This window comes from Camelus bactrianus, chromosome 6 (assembly GCF_048773025.1).
Source record: "Camelus bactrianus isolate YW-2024 breed Bactrian camel chromosome 6, ASM4877302v1, whole genome shotgun sequence".
In the NCBI taxonomy this organism is placed as follows: Eukaryota; Metazoa; Chordata; class Mammalia; order Artiodactyla; family Camelidae; genus Camelus; species Camelus bactrianus.
Genome location: NC_133544.1, coordinates 14246198 through 14270162, shown reverse-complemented (window position 1 = coordinate 14270162; position 23965 = coordinate 14246198). Strand labels below are relative to the sequence as shown.

Here is a 23965-nt window from a genome sequence, read left to right as displayed (position 1 = left end):
GATCACAGAATTAACGTGGCGACGCCCACTCGCCTGTTGGCCAGCCTTCAACCTCCTCTCCAGAATTTGCTGTTTTCCACATTCGAGGAGAGGAGATCCCTGCCCTCCATAAATGTGTAAGTTACGATAGAGCTGCTTCATCAGAGCGTTCACTTCTTGGAGTAGAAAACGATCAACTGTCTGACCACCTAGAATTACTCCATTAGGAAAGGGAAGGATGGCCTCCTCCTTCTAGTCCTGCCTTCCTACCACACCCTGGGAAAGCGCTGCATCTAAGAAGCCAGATCTCATTTCAATTTTCAAGCTTCCTGTTCCTAGATGAATTTGATGGTGGTTTTCTTTTCTTCCTTAAGCACAGCGCATTGGCATTTATTTTTACAATGAAGGCCATTGCTTCTGTGCACATTCACGCAGAACCCACTGTGGTATCACATTCCCTTGGGGCAGTTCTCAGCTCCTAGTAGTCACCTGAGCCTTAAGTCTTGCCCTGGGACATGCTCAGGACGTCTGCGGGGACAGTGGCGCTCACCTTAGCATAAGGTAGCTCAGTCTGCAGGTCACTGCAGGCTACACTCTGTGCCAATCCCTCCAGAGTTTCCTATTTGCCACTTGCTGATATAGCTTTTATCAATTGATTCAAGGAGTCTTAATACAACTCAGAAGTCCAAACTCCAATGAGAAATTCATTTCACTCATGCATAATTCATATGATGATAAGCAATCTGCATCCTGGGGAGGGAGAGGCCGGCTTCCGCTCGAGGCATCAGTCTGATGCTGTTTACATCGCCTAGGACCACAGGTTTGGAACAAGCCTGCGCACAGCAGCCGAGACGCTGAGCCGTTTTCAGTTGCCTCTCCCACATCTTCCCTCGTGGTTTCAAAAAGCACTGCCAACAGAATATTTTCCCCACCAGGGCCCCAGCGACTGGGGTGCCCAGGGTGCTTACCTGCCACAAAGTCACCAAAGCCAACCGTGGTGAGAGTGACCACCACAAAGTAAATGGACTCCAGAGCCGTCCACCCTTCGATGTATTTGAAAATGACGGCGGGGATCGTCACAAACACAACACAGCCGGCCAAGATGAACAGGATGGTTGAGATGACCCGGATCTTGGTCTGACTCACTTGCTTTTTCTGAAGAACAGCAAAGGGGAAAGACAGGCAAGTTAGCTCCGTCACCCTGGATTCGGAAGACAGCGGTAGGGAAAGCAGGGCAGTGGCTTTCCACCTTGCTTTTGGTCATGGGCAGCTTTGTGAAAATCTGATGAAAGCTGTGGACCCTCTCCTAGAAAAATGCACATACGGAGTGGTCGAGGTGGTCCTCAGGTCCTAGGAAGCCTGGGGGTGCATGGATCCCAGGTCAAGAAACCCCACTTAGCTCATGTCTTGAATATCCTTTGCGTGGTTCCCTGACCACAGCCCAGATGCCGATTGTAACTTCCTAGCTCGTGCAAACATAACTATTTCCCAAGAAGGGCTTGCTGCCGTTTCTTGTGGGGTGCCACTGACCCTCCACTGGGAGGGCAAAGGTTTGGGGTTCTTTCCACAGTGGTGGTGGTGGATTTGCACCCAGTTTCCCTTGTGTCAAAGGGAATGTGCTGGAAAAATAAGGCTCCCGAGGCAAGCCAGAAGCTTTGGGTGAAAAGAAAGATGCAGCCACCCCATCCTCCTTTTTGACAGACTCCAGCCAAGTATCTCTGTGATTCTTCACCCTCCTGCCCGCTGCTGAGGTTGCGCATTTATAACACACTTTTCTCTTAAAAACACACGTGTTTGAGCTGGTACCATGGTCATCATGTTTGTTAGCCGTATTTCCAATAAGGGACAGGACAGGAGTCCAAGTTGAGTGACAAGGTCACTGTCTAAAATGGGTAGTAAGGACTTCATCTCATGTCAGTTTCTGAAGGAGTCAAGTAGTTAAGTAGTAAAGAGATGAAAATGCATTTAGAATGGGAATCACAGTGATACTGGGGCAAGAGAATCATGTCCACAGAGTCCAGAGGTAGCCTGGAGGCACACTGGGTGTCCCCTTGAATGCACCCAAGACAACACTGGCATTGCCTCTAAACTGAGTAATCCTTTAAGGTCTTCTCAACACTCCTAGATTTGCCATTGGAGACTGTCATCAGGGGACCCTAGCACCATAAGCCCACGAAAACCATATACTATCATAAATACATGTTTAACACCTGAGTGCCTGGACCTCTGTACATTGCCCAGAGTTTCTGCAAAAGTGCACATTTAGGGCAATAGACATGAGAAATCCTTCCCACATGATCTATTTTCTAGTCATTGCCTTCTGGTGAATTAGAGGGTAGAGAACCTCCCAAAACAGAGAGAACTCTGCATTCATGCACTCATTTTACAGATGCAAAAACAAGCCAAAAGGGGTGAGGAATTTGCATAAAATGCTGCTAATTAGGAGCAGAGCCAAGATGAGAATTCTGATGTGATTAACTGTCGGTCCAGCGCGCAAGGATGGGAACCAGTTTTCAAGTTAACAATTCACCAGTTGAAAGCTGCCAGAGTTCTCCCCTAATGAAGGAAACCAGACTAACCTCCTCTGGGAAAGGAGACTGCGAATAAAAACTTTTCACTGGGAGATCTTGTCACTGTGCAGGAATTCCTAAGCTTTTACCATAGCAGGGACATCTCAGCCAGGTGTCCCAGGAAAAAAAAATGGTCAAGAGAGATGCTTCAAAGATCAGCCACTTGGCTTAACCAGGAAACGCTAGCCAAGGAAAGGACTAGGTCTCTGAGATAGAAAGGTTGATTATGGTTCTGTTTCCTTTCCTCCCATCTTCCTCTTCCTCCCCAACTTGTGGAGACAAACATCAGTGCCGCCTCTTCCCTGGAAAATGCCAAGGGGCAAGAGAGCTGGGGAATGGGGAGAAAGGCTGCTCCCCTCTGTAGTCATGCCTCAAAACCATCAATCCCACCTAACTGGGGTCCTGAGTCCGTATGTTCAATACGGCAGCTGGGAGTGGGCAGTTAATGACGAAGAATAGCCGTAGTGGAGAACACTTGTTTGCACAAATCTAAATCAGCACTATTTACACTCGAGTTCCTGGATCAATACATTCCCTAAATATTCATGGGAAAAGCTAAAGAAATACAATCCTTTATAAAAAGGAGTCAAGTACCCTGTAACTCCTAAGAGGGGTATGTAGAGTGGAAACAGGAAAAAATTAATTGATCCATGCTTTTATACAGTCCCCTCCCCATCTCCTCAGAAAAGCCACCTAATAAAAGATAATTTATTGATATTTTTGAAACTGAATGTGGAAATACCATTTTTTCCACAAACGAAAGTACTGTGACAAGATATATTACCTGAGAACCGTAAGGAAGGTTTTACCCATTTCATGGATTTCTACATTGGCTAGTATAAGACTTCGAGGGGGCAGTCGAAGTCCCCCTGAGAATCCAGGAACTTAGTTATTACTAGCCTAGTTTTGTTTGTAGACATGAGCAAAAACCCAAAGCGCAAAAGGAGATTTTACCACAGATTATTAACCTAATCTAATTGCTGGCAATGGGCAGATTATCTCCCCCCTCTATAAATCATCCTTCTCAAAGGCATAATGAAATTAAAGTGAATTAAATGTTTGTGAGACACTTGTTAAGTCATAAATTAGGATGCGAATGCAGTTGTAATCCAAATGAGGTTGAGGTTGGCAAAGGAGAGCAGCAAGTAGGTAGGAAGCTGGAGAGATTCCCGGGCTCCAGGAGGTGGGCAGAAGGGAAGATGGCCCCGGACGGCATTTGTTTGGTAGCGGAGAGCGAGGTGTGTAACAAAGGCTAGATTGTGGAGTCTTAATTGCATTATCTGCTAGAGAGTTTATCCGCAAGGTAGACATTTCACCACTGTTCACTGCCCAAATCAACCAGCGTGTCCCTGGGCTGCTCCCTCCAGACATTCTAGGGTGATGCTCAAAAAACGCATGGAGAATTTAATCATGGGGGTATTTTAGGGACTTAAGAAATCAAGGGTCTTGCATGTGTGTATGTCTGTGTGTCTGTGTGTGTGTGGGGGGGGTGAAATTGTGTATACCCATACATCACTATAAAAGGAAGAGGTATGGGCATAAAGTTTTGGCAATGTCTGTTATTCCAGAGACCCATGTTTTTTCTGCCCTCTGGATGCTTTAAAAAAAATGAACATTTTAAACTGTAGCTTTCAAGATGGAACCACGAACTATCATACACATCATCCAGTGATCTTTGGGCTTTTCATCCCCATCAGATCTGCAACCATTCACCACTACTGTAAACTGGTGTTTAAGGACTTGAAGTCTAGGGGCAGGCTGCCTGAGTCACATCCCTTCCCCGCTGCTAAATGGCTGAGTAACCTCAGGCAAGTTTCTCAATTTCTCTGTGCATTGGTTCCTTCCTCTAAAAATGAAGAATAAAAGAACGCACCTCATAAGATTGTTTGGAAGATTAAATAAGTGTGTACAAACTTAGCACAGTGCCTGCTAAGTGCTCAAGGATTGTTACTGATGTAAAAGTTCGAATCTTTCCTTAGATGTGGACAGTCCCAGATTCAATGCTGCCTTTTGCTATTGGGGAATGTTCCCTCACATTTGGCTTAAGATAACCTTTGTTTAGCTTCAGGTGGTCACTGCTGGTTGTCCCTTCCTGGATACATTACCTCATATAATTACCTCCTTTTTAATAAAAAAAAAAAATCTTCATTCTCCCTTGGTTCTTTGGTGCTGATTCTGGATTGAGCTCTCAGACAGTCTCAGCTCACAATCTTGGAACCTTTCTTATCTGCCTTTCAATTAATTTCCCCCTAGTTTTTCATCATTCTTCTGAAACTGCCAAGAATTGCAGATAATGTTTGCAGTATCAGGAACCAGCTGCAGAGGGACCCTGAGAGGCACGGACCTTGTGTTTCTTACCACCCCCAGCCCCCCCACCCCCTCCCTTCCCGCCAACTATCACCACCACCTCCCCCACCACTTACAGAGTCAAGCTGTGTTTCCATGGTGGGGTTGCTAGGCAAAATCCCATTGCTTATTTACCAGTAAGCAGAGCAGCTAGCAAAAAGCTTTGTGAGCGCCCAGATCTGACAGAGCTAATGTGTTCTTAGGCTAACAAAATTGCTATCTGGGAAGAGATAGTTTGATACAATATTTGGGCAGAAGTGAGAGAATAGTTGTGTATATCTGTCCAAATCTTGTTTTCACACTTTGTTGATTAGATGATGTGTTCCTTCTCCTTATGCAAATGGCATTATGCAAAACTATTTCCCACGTCCGATTGGCACTATCTGCAGGAATTTTTGAGGAACTCAAAACCCACCTCCTGTAGAGTTCATTTAGTTGTCAAAATTATATGTGCAATTCTTCCAAAGAGCAAAATAAGCTTCCTAAACAGGAGGTGGGGGGCGGGGGGGGGGCAGCTCTAAGAGCTCTCCTTCCAGAGGGGGACGTATGTGCTGACAATTCTGGAAGTGTTTATTTCTTTCCGACCTCAGAGAGCTAAGCCACACATCCAGTTCTCATTAAGCATAATGCCCAGCCCGTTTTTGGTTACTTCCACAATCTTATTTTTAGAGAGCAAATACATTCCTATTCATTTATGGGCTATTTCTTTTTTGATATTTACCCCTCTCTAGTAACTGTTCTTCTTTTTACTTTTGTGTGATTTCTTAGAATTCTGAGGTTAGCAATCCAGATTGTTGTGTCTGGCTGAGAAACTGTTTATTTGTTGTGGTTTTCAGCCAGGATGTTGGAGATTTTATTCAATAACAAAGATACTGCAATAAAAATCCTAGGATGGGAGCTCGACAGGCAGGGCTCTAGTTTATGGTTCGGTTTTGTTTTGTTGAAATGCGAACTCATCACCATGGTAATACAATTGAACTGAGAGTGATTTCTCAAAATGGAAAGATAATAGGAACTGCCTCACAAAAGAACTGACTTTATTTTCTGATATTATTATGTTTTCTGCAAAGATTTCTTTTGAAAAAGTCCCGTTCTAACTAATGGTCTCAATATCACAACAAAGAGCCATGTAGTACCAACAATTCTGTAAACTATGAAGAGAGTTTTTAAACACCATTTGCCTTTAATCTCCATGGCAGAGATACTGTAAACACAGATTAGTGAGAATCGTGCAGTAAAATCTCCACGGAGCCTACTGAAAATGTCATACTCAAAAGCTGAATACACAAATGGATAGTCTCTAGACCAAAAAAAAAAAAAAAAAAAGAGTTATATCTAGCATCTGAGTCTGAGCCATCCAACTGCATCCAACAGATTATTGGCTGGGTCAGTACTTTGCTGGTATCACCATGCAAAGTTTTTGAAAAAGCTCTTGGTATGTACAATTAAATTGTTTTTTATCGCTGAAATGGCAATATAGGTGCACCTGGGATGGAGAAAAATTAAAATCTAGAAAGAATAAAAATTCTCAGCTGTTTCACTCTGGGAACACCCTAATTAAAATCTTTGAAAGTTTTCTGTTCTAAAATTCAGTGGCTTTTAACATTTGAAGATAGTGCTCTATTAGAATGCAAAGCACTCAAAATTCAACCAGTTAATTCATTCAACACATAATTATTAAGAACCTGTTACATATCAGGAGATGTTCTAGTTGCAAAGGACCCAGCAGTTAAAAGGAGAGACGGGAAAAGTTCCTTCTTCCCATACATACACAAAAGTCTATAGTTGGCTGGGGCAGGGTGGGAAATCTGAGCCTTTGGCTGAAAACAGTCTTTGTGGCGCTGTCCATGGTGCCCAGCCCTGGTCTGACTATTGAAGGCAAAGTTGTTACTTAATGGCATCCCAGTGATTAAAAAAAAAATCACTTGGTAGAGAAGAAAGGAATATTCTTGCAGCTATCATATGTGGAATACAAAAGTGTGCCACCTGTGATCTTTGGATCTTTGTTAGCTAAGCATTCAGAAACCATGTTCCAGATCACACCAATAAAGGAAATACCCAACTGTAACCCTGGCTGAAGAAAGGTCCCTCTCTTTAGTTGAGGTATGAAAGGCAGGCCCATGGAAAGGAGAGGAGGATGGGGACACCTCCTGATGAGCGGCATCACAGAATAACTCCTGGCAAACCTTACAGATGCCACACCCAGCTGCCCACCTATCCAAATACCTAAACTTATTTCCCCAGATTTCAGCAGCACAGTGAACAATGTTTCTACCCTAAAATGCCCTCTCCACCATCAAACACACAAGCATGCAGTAATTATACTACAGTAACAGTGCTACAGACAGCTGAAAGGTAGATTCAGTCTTCTCCTTCCCTTGGCTAACAAGGGTTCAAGGTCCTGATTCATTGGCCAAGCAGTCCACAATAGTCAAGACACAAGATCTCCTGCACAGAAGAAATGTTCCTTCCCACCTCTGATGCTTTTTCCCTTGTGCATGGAGCTCCACACACTGTAACACACATGGCCTCTCTCCAGCCTCTCACTCTGATGGAGGAACCAAGAACTCAGCCTCTTCCTCTCCTCTTCCTTTTGGGAACAAGCTGCCCTCAAGAAATACCCATTGTGATCTCCTGTCTAATTCTCAGGTTGTATTAGGAAACCCATTTTTCCACAGATATAAGCCACATTCTCCAGTGTTGAGGGTACATACTAATATTAGGTTTCAAAGTGTCATCTCTTTTATTTCTCAGTTGGTTCCTACCTTGGGTGGGAAAGATAGGATGCTATTTATTTGGTTCCTTCAAAGACCCCAACCATCTCAACTCTCCTCCCCCAGTCCTCCTGGTACTATGATTTAAAATATATATACATATATTTAGCAATAGCCCAATAATTATCCCATTATGGAAGAGAGAAAGAAGTCAAACCATGTACTGTGGGGCAAGTTCTCCTCAATGGAATTGAGGTGAATTCCCTTCTTTAGATTGTGGCCCCTCACCAGGAAGGAACACATGTAACAAAAACAGAAAAGAAAGAGTGAGATTACACTGGGCCTCCTGCTGAGAGTGCTCTCCTAAAAGAACATGAGTAATTGAGCAGGTCGCTAAGGAAGACCAGTTCGGGCTGGAGCTGTCTAGAAGAGGCAAGAACCTTGCACAGGGGCTAGTGGGAAGGTTTGGTGGGGGTGGAATTGGGGAGCAATGGTCACAATGCAGCCACCTAACACACTACATAAGCAAAATGCTCACTTGCCCGACTTGTGGTTTAGCAAGAAGCTCTTTCCTCTTTCTCCTCCTTCCTGGCATCTCTTAACCATGTCACTGTTGACTGGAACTAGCATCCAAGAGCACCCAAGAAGTATGGGAGAGAAGAAAGCCTTCAGATGCCCCCACCTTGCATACAAGTAGCCCAGAGAGAAGGCATTTGTGAGCTTTTTCTCTACTAAGTGATATTTTTTTATCACTGGGATGCGATTAAGTAACAACTTTGCCTTCAATAGTCAGACCAGGGCCGGGCACCATGGACAGCGCCACAAAGACTGTTTTCAGCCAAAGGCTCAGATTTCCGACCCTGCCCCAGCCAACTAGACTTTTGTGTATGCATGTGAAAAAGGAACTTTTCCTGTCTCTCCTTGTAACTGCTGGGTCCTTTGCAACTAGAACATCTCCTGATATGTAACAGGTTCTTAATAATTATGTGTTGAATGAATTAACTGGTTGAATTTTGAGTGCTTTGCATTCTAATAGAGCACTATCTTCAAATGTTAAAAGCCACTGAATTTTAGAACACAGCCTCACAGAAAGTCACCCAGAAATAAATCTTAAACTGGGAAGCCCTGCATTGAGGGAACTTGACAGAAACATTCAGAACGAAGAAATTTTCTTTAGTAGAATATTTGCCAAGCTGTGAATGAAGTCGAATCCTATAACTTTTCTATTCTTTCATTCAATAAATATTTATCAAGAATTATTCTCCATCAGTTACAGAACTAAATTCATTGGTAAGCAAAACAGAATGGTCCCCAGCCTCACAGAGCTAGAGGGGGCAAGACAAACATGAAACAATCACCCAAGCAAATACATCATCCCAGCCTGAAAGAAGTGCTATGATGGGGAAAGAACCCACCGAGTGAGAGAGTAACAGGGAGACCTGATGACACTGTTTGCTCATCCTGTTCTCCCATATATGTTGCCCATACCTCACAATTCACCCATTATAGTCAAGGGAGCTATTGCAAATGATTCAAGACAGGAGACTGGTGCTAGAGAGAAACAACCCAAGGAGGTGCTAATGAATTCAGGCTTTATGTATATTGGTTGGTTTCTGCTACTGACAAAGTTTTCATTGACAGCCTCATGGCAGAGTCATCCGAGGTGGGCATCTTGACATCCTGATAGATTTGTTCTCTTTGTATTTTACTCAAGTTTTACACAAATGCCTCAAAGATGTTCCAGGTTCCAAATGTGTGTACATTATGGGCAAATATAATAATTCCATAATTCAGCTATGCTTATTCACCTATCATTCTTCCATGATTATTAAAGAGTAGCATTGTTCTTTAATTTGATTAAAATGGATTTCATTAGAATGTGGATTTGATTAGAAGGACCAGACATAAGCCTATTTGGATTACCAAGTGAATACACATAATAAACGTCCCCATTGTTACTTAATTGGCACATTTTTTTTTCCTTTTAAGAGAACTAAGTTATATACAAACCCTTTAATGGAGCTTACTGTAATAACTAAAGTATACCTTCATCTTTCATGAAATGACTCTGCTGTTTAGCTATGCAAATGACAGATGTGGACATCAAGTGCTCCATAAGATAAAGTAGTAAACGCTTAGGTAGGGGTTGTGTCACTGCAGATAATATTTTCTTTAGAAAAGCATTCTCTTTACAGTTTTAGGTGACTTCGATCCCGCAAAGTGTTTAGCAGAAAGGTGCACGCTCTTATTTAAACAGTTCTCCACAGAGGATCAAAAATGGAGACCCCGAAGACAGTCAAATAAAAAGACATCCAGGCCTCCTGATGTTCTCCTTATGTTCAAAAATGCCTAGAAAATGGAACTGGACTGACCCTGGTGACACTCAGCCTGGAGTGTGCTGTTCATGACCATCATGATGTTGTTGAAGGCCAACGGACCACCCTATTATCATGTTGTGATGGAATCGAGCAAATGAGATCTCCATACATGGCCCCTTAGAGGACACTGGTCACTCCTTTTGGTCTGCCCATCATCCAGACCCCCTTCTTTGGTTTGGTGAAAGATAGAGGCCTCCTCCCATCCAGAAGTTAAAGAACGCCAGCTACTCACTTTCTCAGTCTCCCCACTGCAAAAGCAGAAGCATGCCACCCAGGCTCCCCCAACCAGAGAGACAGACGTAAGTCAGACTTTGAACCAGGCACTAGTGAGTAGATGTGGTGGAGCCGATCATGAAGTGTTCATCTGAAGGTTTTCTGTGTTTTCCTCCCCCGTTTTTCTCTCTCTGGTATTCCAAAGGGCATTCCTAAGTGAGAGGTGAAGATTCTCAGGGGCATCTTACAGACCTCTTCTTCCTCTCCCAGAAACTAGGTAAGACTTGGCTAGGGATGGAGAGAGAGGGCAGAAGCACTGCTCGGCCTGGGGAGGAAGGAATTGTGGAAGGGACTGAGCCTTCCTAGGTCTTCCAAGCAGAACCCCCAGTGTGCAGAACCAGGGTCAGAGAGGAAGCAATTCCATACAGAGCTCTCCTCGGGGGTGGGCGCTAACTGCTTCACCACCTGTGCACAGCCCACCTCCCATGAGTCCTGGATCCTCTTAAGTCTCTTCAACAAAGACTGAGCGACTTGGACACTAAGTTGGGTAGAGATGTGATGGGAGAATCTTGGCCCTGATCAAGGTGGAGTTGACTAGCACCAGATGGGAGCTTCCATGGGAGTGGGGTCAGGGGGAGGGGGCAGGCAGCAGTGGACACACTACTGGTGTTACATAAAGAGGTGTGGACTGTGTGAATCCACTCTGGGACTCATGGCCCCAGTGGTGGTATTACATCCTGTTTTCAGGGGCAGTTACCAGGGTGGATCCAGTGGCAGCAGGGCCCAGAATCAATGGGATCAGCAGGGCAGCTGTTGTCTGGCAGGCAGACACAACAGTGGCTTCTTCCAGGACCAGTTCTGTGACGTGCTTTGGGTCACTGCTCTTGGCTGGGTGCCTTCCAAGTCTAGGTCTCCAACCATCTCAGGGATTTGGTAACTATACAATAGCCTTTAAATTGTTTTTTTTTTTTTTCTTTTTTGTTAAATTAGCCATAGTTGATTTCTCTTGATTCAGCTAAACTGCCACTCTTCGGGGTCAGGGTTAGCTGGCTTCAGCCACCTGAAAGCAGGGACATAGCTCCATGGGGTGCCCCGCCCTGGAATTCTGGACCCCAAGATCAGCCAGAAGACGAAGATCAAGATCAGCCAAGATAACTCATTGTGATTTAACCACTTTGGGTAATATCTCTGACATTCTTAAATCTTCAGAACGGTCTTGTTAAAAATTACACCTAGTTTCAGCTGTGGTGTGGAAGGGGCTACAGCCATTCCTGGGATGAAGAGTTATAAGGACAGTGGTGCCAACCTCCTCCCCCAGGGCAAGAGCAACTACCAACCAAGGCAGAGGGGTCTGCCACTGGCAGGAGGGGACCAGGAGCATTACCAAGAGAGATCCATGGCTGGAGGAAAGATTGGGAATCCAGAGGAGCTGATGGGGAAGACACAGGCTGTGGTCAGGACAAACGTGGGCACACGTGTGTGTGTGAGACAACCCGTGCAAGTACCAGAAGGAAGGAGAGATGGGGCGGAGCCCACTGGGGTGCAGCGGGGCAGCAGGCATTTAGGCTACATATAGATGTGAAGAGAAAAGACTCCCAAGTGTAATTACTGAAGTGTTAATGGTGGCTCTCTTTGAATAACGAATTTTTTCCTCCTTTGTACTCTTCTGTGTTTCCAAAGTGTCCACAATGACCATGTATTCCTTTTGTAACCTTTTCAATGAAAAGAAAGAAGGAGAGGTGGAGAGAAGAGAGGGATAGGAGGGGGAAAGGGAAGGAGAAAGCGGCGAACAGCTCCCCAAAACTGCAGGGGTGCCCTAGAGAAACAACACAAAGCCCTTGAAAATCGGGCAGTTTCTCTTCCTTTCTTTTGGGAAGGCGGTGACAACCATGCCCTTGGGAGAAAACCAGAAAGAGAAGGAGGAGCTACTCGGCACGGCAAAGTAAGAACAATGGGCCTTGTCTGAGGCTTTAGAATCCCAGGGACAGTTGCCAGAGGTGGCAGTGAAAGCTGGGAGGACATGGCCTGGTTCCAAATCAGTAATTGCATCCTGCCTACTTCCCGGGCCACCGCCTCCTCCTCCTACAGAACGTGGCAACCCCCTTCCTGAGCAAAGCTGCCGGGGAGCCCCGCTGCTGGCAAGCACCTGCCACCTCTCTGCATCGTCTCTAACTTCAGTGATGTTTGCAGCTTACTCTCTAAAGGAACCAGATCATTTACTGGCACCTAAATACTGCACCATTCCAGGCTTCTGTGTCTTTTTAAAGATTGTTCCATCTGCTAGGATGTTCTTCCCCTTTTTATGCTCAAACCCCTCTTCGTTCCTCAAAACGCAATTTGACTTACCTCCTGCAGGGAGCCCTCTGCCTTCTGGTTAGTTACCGTGTCCACTTCCTGGCCATCTTTGTTCCTTGCACAGTCCCCATCTCCACCCCATCCCTGCACTGCTGTCTTCCTGCATGTGTGTCTCCTTAACCCTGCATCCCAGCTGCCCTGCGCTGGGAGTGTGTTTTTCTACACTTTCCTTCTCGTTCTTAGCACCTGGAGGAAACACGAGAGTAACTGCTTAGGGTAAACTATTCTATGAAGGAAACAAAATAAAACTACTCACCCGGCAAGAGATAAACAGTCAGGAGTTTGTACATAGGTCGCTAGTAAGAGTGTATATGCTACAGGCACAGGCAATGGGCATACACACACGTGCACACGGTGCATAGCTGCTGAACTGAATTATTAATAGCATGGGAACCGCATCAAGGTGGGGTCGACCATTTGAATGTGGCCATTTACACGAGACTGTAAATTATATATGCATATTCCTGAAAGTTATACAGGAGCTTTCTGAAGTTTTTTTTATAACCCCGTTTGGTTTATAGCACCCTAAAGGTGACTGGTGAGGGTGTTTGTGGTCGTTACTCCTGGCACACGGTGGGTGGGGGCAATAGCATTTAGACATCCTATAACACAAGAGTTAGAGTGTCACAAATCAGAGAATTACCCCAAATTAGTGTGAGTTTTGAACATCGCATGAGAAAAAATCATGTGTATAATTACCTGGGCTGAGAACTTAAGTCCCTTTTAGGTATAAACACCCACACACACACTTTTTTTTTCCACAGTTTCAATATAGGGTGAATTTTATAAGAATATGACTCCAATGTAAACTGCTAGAAGGCTGAATTTTGAATAGTTGGAACCTTGCCAAGACCTGTTCTCCATCTTGGAAAACCTCATGATGGGCAGGAAAGTCCCCTGTGGCAGCTTGGTCACTGATTCCACACACCTGGACCACCTCTGTATTCTACATGTGGAAGTGAGAGTCCCGTCATTTCAGTACGTCTCCTAGAGTTTCATGACCAAGCACCCTGTTATGAAAATACTATTTTACTATAAATTACCTTCCTTTTTATTTCCCCTTCATAGTGTAGCTAGAAAATAGTATTGAATATTTCAAAAGTAGGGTGTAGGTAGGTTGCACTACCTATGAAATTTGTTTCAAGGGGCAGTAATATGTAGTTGCTCTAAAGTGGAGCGTTGGGTGTTACCGAGTTGAGAACCACTGAGAAGCTTAACTGTACGCTGTATCTGAGGTCGACTTGAGAAGTCTGGAAAGTCACACTTACAGGTATCTCCCGATGAGATAAAAGTACATGGGCAAAAAGTACTGTCAGGGGACAGCTCCCCCACTGGATGTCCCTTCCACGAAAATAATTGCATCCCCAAGGTTAAAACTGTTTGTTTGTGTTTTTTTTCCATTGACATTTACTTGCATGCGATACTACTTTTGATTTCAAGTCATTTTCTCTATTGAAATGGACGCGGTCATGCCTAGCAATGCTCACCATGCATCCCTTCACCGGGCGCGGGTGCCCACCCTGCGCTGCACACTGCGCTAAGGCGCAGACACACCTGTCCTCGTAGGGCTGATGGGGGCAGCAAGAATCCAGCACAAAACTCAGATTCAAGGAGATGAATGTTAGGTGCTAATGAACTCCTGTAGGAGTCAGAAAACCCTCCCTGAAGAGCTGACCTTTATGCTGAGAGCAGGAGGAAGATGGGACAGCGTCTGAAGTGCCACAAACACCACATGCGAAAATCTGGAGATGAAAGAGGCTGGCACTTGGGTGCAAACACACAGGCCCTGTGAATTGCCCCTGTGGACACAGATTTCTCCCCAAACATGATCATCAAAATCTTCCTCCAAGAAAGAATGTTAACTCTGAAAAGCTTAAAAAAAATTTTTAAGTAATTTTTTGAAGTATATAGTTGACTTACAACACTAGATTGGTTCCAGGTACACAACATAGCAATTCATCATCTCTATACACCACAAAATGATCACCACGGTAATTCTGGTTACCATCTGTCACCACACAAAGATGTTACAATATTACCGACCATATTCCCCGTGCTGGACATTTCAACCCTGTGATTCATTTATTTTGTAACTAGAAGTTTGAACCTCTTAATCTCCCTCACTTATTTCACTCATCTTTTAAAAATTTGACCAGTATGAACTTTTCTTAAGAATCTGGTTGGAGTTCATGTTTTGTTGTTTCCCTAATAATAGGAGAGAATTTGGATTCAAGACATTTCTAGAAATATTATTAAAACTAAAGGTATTAGGTGATCATTTTCTTAAAAGGCAAGGCGATCATTTTGGAAAGAGATGGAAATCCACGTGCCCGTTTTCAGGCAGGGGGCAACCTCATCAGCCCTCAAACTACGCCAGCAGAGGCTCCCAGAAGCAGGTGGCACATGTTTATCCGGCCATCTGGACGGGTCTTCTTCCTCCTCTTCCCCGGAGAAAAGGTTGACAAGCCTCCAAAGGGGAGGTAGGGGAGAGAGAGGCATTTACCAGAAATACAGACTCAAAGGGCTAAAAACAATTGAGTTTTTTTTAAAGAGCAGCAGAGGCAAGAAGCAAACAGCGATGTCAGAAAATGGATGAAAACCAAAAAGAAAGTGGTACTAACACTTCCAGGAGCACCATATGGCACTTGGATGCTATGCATTTCATCGTAAATGTTGATGTTTGCTTTCTTGTTAGTTTTGGTGCCAACTCTGTTATCGTCCCTGATAAAATTCATTTTTTAAAAAATCACATAGAAGCTTTCTGTGCTCTATCCTTAAAACCATACATACATGCCCTTGCATTTTTTTTCACTGCATGCTCTAGGTCCCCGTTTCTAATTGTTCAAATCAGAAGAGAAAGTCCTGGGAACTGACAGGAGATGCCATCCCCTTTGTTTGTGCCTATTCAGCAGTAAGAGGGAGGCAGCGGGTGTGGTGTGGGTGGGGAGACAGCCAAATATTAAGAATAATCATCTAACAGGAGCCTTTTCAATCGTTGCCCAGGCTCAGGTAGAAATGTTGATGTTGTTTACAGTAAAATTCATTTCTGCCAAGGAATGGAAAAAATGAACCCAAGGGACACTGCTCAGTCTAAGTGGAGCCAAGGTGGCAAGACGGCGGTATCTAAACACCAGCACAGCAAAACGCATCTTCCCAGGGCCCCTTACTGATATTGGAGGAGCCAGGTATCTTGGGGAAGAAGAGTCTTAGAACTCTCTAATACTTTATAAAAATATGAACTGGCCCCTGTGTTCAAGGTCTAGTAAGAGCACAGGCAAGCTGAGAGACATCTAGCATGGAGCACAAATAAATTCTTTTTCATTCTTTGATTTTTCATTCACCAGCATCAGTCTGTGGCGGAATATCACAGACATATCCGCGTATGCAGTGGTCGCCCGCGAGGTGCCGCCGAGGATACAGAGCACAACCTCTCCCCTCGCTCAGACGGAACAGCAGGGGCACACTCAGACCTTCCGGATCCTTCCTTTGCTGAGTCATGGCCAGGGCCTCTTTTCCTCCCAGCGCAATGACTGATGACTGGAGCTCTGTCCCAGGCACAAGCCTTCCTGCCCATCTAATTCCCTGGGTCTGTTACTGCCCTTTATGCTGATCCTCCACTCCTCCGGCTGCACGCACCTCCACATCCATTCCGGGAAGGGCATCTCTTCTTCAGTCGGGTTTGTTGGGGACGCTGCTTAGCCTACACACCCTGGGTGTGTGGAAAGGAACCTGGCTCATTTCTCTTTCCTCGCCAATCAATTTACAGTCAATACGTGTTTACTGAATGCCTCTAAAGCACTTAGCACTGAGCAGGTGCCGCGGGGGCACAGGAAAAGAAAGGCGGGGTACCCCTTAGCGCCAAGGTCCTTATGTTTTACTTAAAGAGAACAACCCATTAGCTACAGAAGACAGGTGTATCCCTGAAGATGTGTGTGGCGTCAGGTAGACAAGCTAGAATTCACAAGTCCCTGCTCTGCGATCCGGAAGCTAACAAGGTGCTTATATCATGACAGTGAATAACATGTCTTGAGCGCTAAGTGGACACCAGGCACTGCTCTCCTGCATCAACAAAGTGCCAAAAGAGGTAGCTGCTATTTTAGAACCACTTTTCAAATAAGGAAACTGAGACACAGCCTGGGGTCACATGGCTGGTAAGCAGTAGATCAGAGCTTACGCACTGAGGCCATGTGACTTCAGAGGCCATCTGCCCCAGCCCTGGTCTCATTATGGACACTAGTCTTCATACCTGTCTGTTTTCTCCTTAAGAGGGGACTGTCTCTTGTTTATTGCCCCATAACCCACAGGGCTGAGATCACAGAAGGCGTTACTGGATAATTGCTTATGAAACAGACCTGGGGAGAGGTATGAAGGAGCAGCCACCATGGGGAGCTGGAGACTGAATCATCATGAGGTGAAGAAAAAGATTTCAGAGCAGCACAAAGGCCAGGTGGAACCCGGACGTCACCAGCATGCAGAGGCCCAAGTTGGCCTGGCGGTGAGCCACCCTCCCAGCGGCTCTGTTGCAGGGTCAGAGCTGAGGAAGCAGGATGGGAATTCTTTAAGCCCAAGGACACAGCTGGAGGGGAGGGTGGAAGGGAGGCAGGGGCAAGAAGGAGGCGAGACCCAGGGCACAGCCTCTCTACTTTGCCCCCCATGTAACAGAATGACAGCCTTGGAGCAGCCCAGATTTAAGAGGCAATCAGATAGCAAATTACCAAATGCTGTCATTGTGATCTATAAAAGTTAAAAACAAAAAACAAAAAACAAAATAACAAGTGCTGGTGAGGATGTGGAGAAATTGGAACCCTCGTGCACTGCTGATGGGAATGTAAACTAGTGCAGCCGATGTAGAAAACAATATGGCAGGTCCTCCAAAAACAGAGCATAGAATTACCATACGACCCAGCCATCCCATTCCTGGGTATGTACCCAAAGGACTTAAAATCAGGGACTCCAACAGATACTTGTGCATCCATATCCGTGCGGCATTATTCACAGCTGCCAAAAATTAAAGCAATGCAAGGGCCCATCGACAGATGAATGGATAATCAAAATGAGCTCTATATATACAGTGGGATAGATTCAGCCTTCAAAAGGAGGGAAATTCTGACACATGCCACAACATGCCTGAATCCTTAAAGACTTTATGTTAAGTGAAATAAACCAGTCAGGAAAGGATGAATGCTGGCTAATTCCATTTATACAAGGTACCTAGAGCTGTCAAATCCATGGAGGCAGAAACTAGAATAGAGAGGTTGCCCTGAGTTAGTTGTTGTTCTTGTTTTTTGTTTTTTTAATCTATTTTTATTGAAGTAGAGTCAGTTTACAATGTTGTGTCAATTTCTGGTGTACAGCACAATGCTTCAGTCATGTAGGAACATACATATATTTGTTTTCATATTCTTTCTAACCATATGTTACTACAAGATATTGAATACAGTTCCCTGTGCTGTACAGTATGAACTTGGTGTTTATCTATTTTATAAATAGTAGTTAGTATCTGCAAATCTCAAATTCTCAATTTATCCCTTCCCACCTCCTTCCCCCTTCCCCGTAACCATGTTTGTTTTCTATGTCTGTGAGTGTGTTTCTGTTTTATAAATAAGTTTGTTTGTCTTTTTTCTTAAGATTTCACATATAAGTGATATCATATGGTATTTTTCTTTCTCTTTCTGGCTTACTTCACTTAGAATGATGTGGTTTATTACTTGCTTGAAAAAAGTAGCATGAGGCCAAATGTAAAAGAAAAAAGTGTGTTTTTTTTAATGTTGATAAATGTAATATAAAATAAAGGCAAAGGGTTCTATAAAAGGGTAAAGGATTATTATTCTCTTATATCAGAGCCCTGCAGAGGACACAAACTAGCCTGTGAAATCAGTGATAAAGGGTGAACATGGGAAATCATCCACCTATTAAGTTGGTTTTATGACCCTAATAAAAATGTGAGAACTAATAAAATTCTTGTGTTAAATTCATAACTCAAAAGTACCTGGAAGTTTCAAAAACAGGTTACCATACATACAAAGCATCACTGGATGCTCAGTGGTTCCAAAACGCAAAGATACGAAATGGTTTAATTAATAAACTCCCTGGATTCTAGGAAGTGACCATCTCCTCCGTGGGCAGGTGAGGACCACCCATAGAAATGTTCCGGAGACCTCTCTTGATTGCACGGTGGTTTAGGAGGCACTTCTTCCACAACTTTCCTTGAGTTTAGGGCTGAATTAAATCCCCAGTGAGAGCTAAAATCTTGATGTTGAAGCCCCCAAACTCCAGGTTCTCAAGACCATCGAGGCAATCTGATGAATCCGGAGAAAGGAGAATGCTTTTGGAAGGCGAGACCGACTGCCTCAGCTCACCAAGAAGCTTAGCTTTGGGCCACGTGGCCCTCTTATTGTCAACATCGAGTGAGTTGCACAAAGTGGAGAAATGAACAGAAGGGTGGAGAACACGGTCTGCCTGGCAACGCCCCTGGTGGAGGTAAGCACAAACCAGTCACCCGTCAGGACCATACAAGCTCCTCTTTTACAAGCCCACCTTCACACTTGTCACACAGAAGGCACAATTAAGGCGGCATTTAAGGCCTCAGTTACTCTCCAAGAAGAGGACACCAAGAAAGAGATGTTTGCCAATAAGGAGCCAGATTAAGGAAATAGAGCAGAAGCGAAGAGAAGAATCTGAGGCAATGGTCCAATTCAAAGTATCAATAGATGAGATTGAGCTGGAAGATTAAAACCATTTGAGAGCAGATGAAGACAGGGCCAATATAGCATTTTCTCAACTGGTCAACTTTATCTCTCCCCAGTCTTATCAAACCTTTCCTCAAGACTCTTCTGAACCATTGTAAGCTATCCCTAGCTTACAAGAGAAAGAAGGAAGGAAGGATAGTGGGAAAACGAAGTCCACGCGTGCACCCTGGGGCAGGGAGATCTGGTTTGGAATCTTTGCTGTCACTTATGGGCTAGATGACCTTGGACAGTCCACAGAACCAGTCCAAGCATTCCAATCTCATAAAATTAAGAAGGTTCTTTGAGAGGGTTGTTGTACAACTTACTCTTAGTAAAACCCACAACCCGGTGTCTGGCAAATAACTAATTCTTAAAACAGATAAACAATTTATCTCTAGACTTCTGTAGTATTCACTCTGCCTCAACCAAATCCCATTGGACAGGTGACAAACCCAAGTCTTCCTACAGAGGTGCCCTATATACAGAGGTTTACAAGTGACCGCCCACCCTAAAGTAACAGTCAGAGTCCCAGAAGTTACCTGCGATCAAAGTTTGCCAGACAGAAAAAGAGAGACTCTGTTAAAAGTACTTTTAAAATATTTAAACATTAAACACTATGCAGGCAGTATTTTAAGCAGTTATACTTCAGGCTGAAATGATCACTTTGCTGTTTATAGGAAGTAATGAGGATGCATTTTAAAGGCCATTAGATCCTCCTATAGTGATCTCAGATGGCAACAGGAAACACCAAAGGGACACTGGCCAGTTATCAAAGATAAGCCAAGAAAGAGGGAACATCGTCCACTAAATTAGTCCCTGGTGGATCAGCCAAGGGTTGTGCTGAGATGGTCTGCTTGCTAAAGAATAACAGAACAAACCTGCGTATATCATCAGAATCAGGTCCCCAGGCAATGAGAAATGATCTTATTCCCCAAATATAAAATGTCCAAAGTCCTCTCTAGGGACGCATCTGAGAGAAGAGAATTCTGAGTGGGAATGGCACTGACACTGAAGAACTAGACAAGACACCAGAGCTCATGTGGAAGGAAGATTCAGCCAGGGGACCAGGACATGCCCCTTGGGACCTGTGAGGCAGTTGATCCCTTACATCCCAGCAGAGTCAGAGTTCTCAACTGGGACAATTTCGCCCTCGAGGGGACATTTAATAACCTCTGGAGACTTTTTTTGGCTGTCATACCTGGGGGCACTGATGGTAACTGGCAGCTAGTGAATAGAGGCCAGGGATGCTGCTAAACACCCTACAAGGCACAGAGCAGGTCCCAGGACAATTATCCAGCCCAGAACTTCCCTAGTGCTGAAGCTGAGCAAGCCTGCATCTGAGGGAGGGAAAAAAGAAGGGACCATCATGGACAAACTGTGTCTCGGCCATCATTAAGTGATGCCGTGCAGTCTGTTCTGTGGATGTCACTTACATAGTTTGTCCCCAGTGCACATCTGGGACAATATCCTTAAATTAATTAATCCAGGACAGACCTGGTTGAGAAAGTTTTAAAAATATCTGCCTTTTTTGCATTTTAAAACAATTACTTCCCACCCTCTTCTAGCCCCTTAGGGAAAGTTAGAAAGCAGTTGTTCACATTAAAACCAGGTCTTTTCTCCAATCCAAATAAACTCACATTATCCATGTGATATTAGTCCTATGGTTTATTTCTCAGGAATATTTCATACGATATGTGCTAGTGTGGGCATGTCATAGAGACAGACAGACACACACACACACACACTCACACACACAAGCCCTTGGGCACTCTCAGCCCACCACCTAGCCCTCCCCCACCCCCGGGTATTTAAGCAAGATGCTGGTGTGCGTGAGTGGTCCCCCAGTGAACTTCTCCACTAATAACGGGAATTAGAAATTATAGTTGAACCCACAGAGATGAAAATAACACCCAGTTTCCAAAAGAGGGGCTTTTATCCCCTTGAAATAATAATTTTGTTAACCCTACTGCTGCTGGGAGCTAGCTCACAGACACCCTATGAGAAACAGAAGACTCCTGCCAAGGGTGTTCTTCCCGACCTTTCCTTGACTCAGGCCAGGCGCGTGGCAGAGGCCTCCAGGAGTCCGTGGCTTCCACCACCAGCCCCTTCCTGCATCCATAGTGACTGATAAGCCCACTAACTGAACATCATTACCAGACCGAGATTGTCATCACCCTGTCTTAAGCATTTGGCCGATTCTGAAGTCCCCGAGCTATCACAGCACCGAGAAGCCTAGGGTTACGTGTTATTTGTCAGCTACACCCAGGCTCCTTGCGCTCCAGACGCAAATCAGCATTTCTGCTGTATCCTTGAGGGGGAAAGGCCAAAGAGGAAAAAAGAGTGCCACTTGGTTTTAGAGGTAATTTCAGAAAGCCTGCTAATCAGCCAGATAAAAAGAGGCAGCTGCTTCCTACCAGGGTCCAAAGTCCAGGTCAGGGCAAGAAAATGAGACCCAGTCCCAAATCTGACCAGTTTTCCTACAGTATCCTATCAAGGGACAGGGGGCCTGGCCCAGCAAAGGCGCCAGCCCACAGCAGGGGAAGGAGAGGCTGCCCACTTCCAAAATCTGCCTAGAACCCGAGATCAGCCCTGCTTAATCCCAAGTAATCACCCTTTCTTGCTAACTGCACAGATTTCCCGCTGGAAACCTGGGAAGAATTATTTTTATTTTATGTTACATAAATACTTATAAATCATCCCAAGTCCAGGCTAGGCCCTCCACTCAGCGTTAAGTCCCTTAACAAATCACGGGCTCCATTTTTGCTGGATGCGAGATGAGTTTCACTAGAGTAGCGGTCCCCAGAGTGACCCGTGGGCCAGCGGTGTCTGAATCCCAGGGATGCTTGTCATCCGAGAGTGGGGCCAACGGGAGGCCCAGGGAACACACACATGACTTTACAGGTGCCCACCAACTTCCCCTCCCCTCCCTTTCCTGGAGGTCAAACACTGCATTCCAGGCCCTCTTTGCAGGTGGCTGAGGCAGTATGACAAGTTCAGGCCAGCGGGCTGTGACCGGAGGCCAAAGTTCTGAAGAGCCATACCTGGCTCTCCTCCGCTAAAACACCCTGAAGTCTGGCGAGTTGCCCAGGCAGCAGCAGACCTGGCGGGGGTGGGAGTAAGCTGGTGTCGTTTGTAACCACCACGCAAGTTAGCCTCCTCTGACTGAGTCAAGGAGCCCAAAGGCCACCAGATTTACACAAGTGGGAGGGAGGGCAGCGTCACTGAGTGGTCTGTGTGGTGGCAGTTGGCTGACAGCTGTGGCAGATGCTGTCATTTGTGACCCCAACTTCCTCTTTGCTACCAGAATTCTAAGTTGTTTGTTCATCACAGCAATGTGGGCAGCCCCCAGGGGATGAAACATGATTCGTTCGTGCCTGGGGGGTTCTGAAACTTTAGCAGGCATCAGAATCACCTGGAAAGCTTGGTAGACACGAATTGCTGGGCCCCAACTTCTCCAAGAATTTCCATTTCTAGCAAATTCCCAGAGGACGCTGATGCGGCTGGTCCAGGGACTACACGTTGAGAACCACTGGGCTAGGTCGAGCCACCCCACTCTCCTTTGTCACATATTCACTTTCCTAACCTCCCTCGCAGGTCATAAGAGCCAGTTCTGGTCAATGAGACAGAAGAGGAAGTCTGCAGGGTAACTCCTAGGGAAAACTTTTCTCCCATGAAAGGAGACCTTTTTGTCTTGCTTTAAATGAGGTTGAGTGATCAGAGAAAGACAAGTACAGTATGATATCACTTATCTGTGGAATCTAAAAAATACAACCAACTAGTGAAATAACAAAAACGAAACAGACTCACAGATATAGAGAACAAACTAGTGGGTACCAGTGGGGAGAGGGAGGAGGGGAGGGGCAAGATAGGAGTAGAGGATTAAGAGGTACCAACTGCCATGTGTAAAGTAAGCTCCAAGGACATATTGCACAACACAGGGAAGAGAGCCCATGTTTTGTAACAACTCTAAGTGGAGTAGAACCTTTAAAAATTGTGAATCACTATACTGTGCACCTGCAACTTATATAGCATTATACATCAACTATACCTCAATAAAAATAAATAAATAAATAAATAAATAAATAAATAAATAAATAAATAAATAAATACAATTTTTCAAAATGTGGTTGAGTGAAAACAAGCCATTTGGTCCTGAGGCAGTCATCTTTCAAACCACATGATGACAAGCCTGAGCATGAAAAGCTAACGTCAAGGAGAGCAGAGCAGAAAAAGAACAAACCTGGGTCTATGTGTATGACACTGTGATCGAGAATAAGAAATATGTATTTGGTACTGGTCCATTCCTGGCACAGGGCTCCCAAAGCCTTTGGAATTTCCTGTGATGAGAGCCATGAAGGTGTCTTTTGTTATGTCAATGAGGTAAATTTGGGCTCACCTAAGGATGGGGGCTGGTTGCCAGGGAAACCAGCCAGGAATAGAGGGTTGGAATTTTCAGTTCCACCCCCACCCCACCCCATCCCACCCTCAAACCCCAGTTTCCAGGTAGGGGAGAGGGGTTAGGAGTTGACTCAATCACCAATGGCCAATGATTGAATCAGCCATGCCCATGTAATGAAGCCCCCATAAAAACCCAACAGGGAGGGGACTCAGAGAGCTTCCAGGTTGGTGAACACTCCACATGTCACCACGCTAGGCCCCATCTTCCATGGGGACAGAAGCTC

At 45.0% G+C, this 23965-nt stretch overlaps 1 protein-coding gene across 3 annotated transcripts in view; it reads right to left on the bottom strand.

Moving 5' to 3' along the window:
• Window positions 1-23965, bottom strand: part of KCNK10 (potassium two pore domain channel subfamily K member 10) — a 127024-nt gene that overhangs the window by 6132 nt on the left and 96927 nt on the right. For all 3 annotated transcript variants that reach the window (XM_010968669.3, XM_010968668.3, XM_045505730.2), the window contains exon 5: window positions 948-1134. In XM_010968669.3, coding sequence (XP_010966971.1) covers window positions 948-1134 — 187 coding nt within the window. The remainder of the gene's footprint in view (window positions 1-947; window positions 1135-23965) is intronic.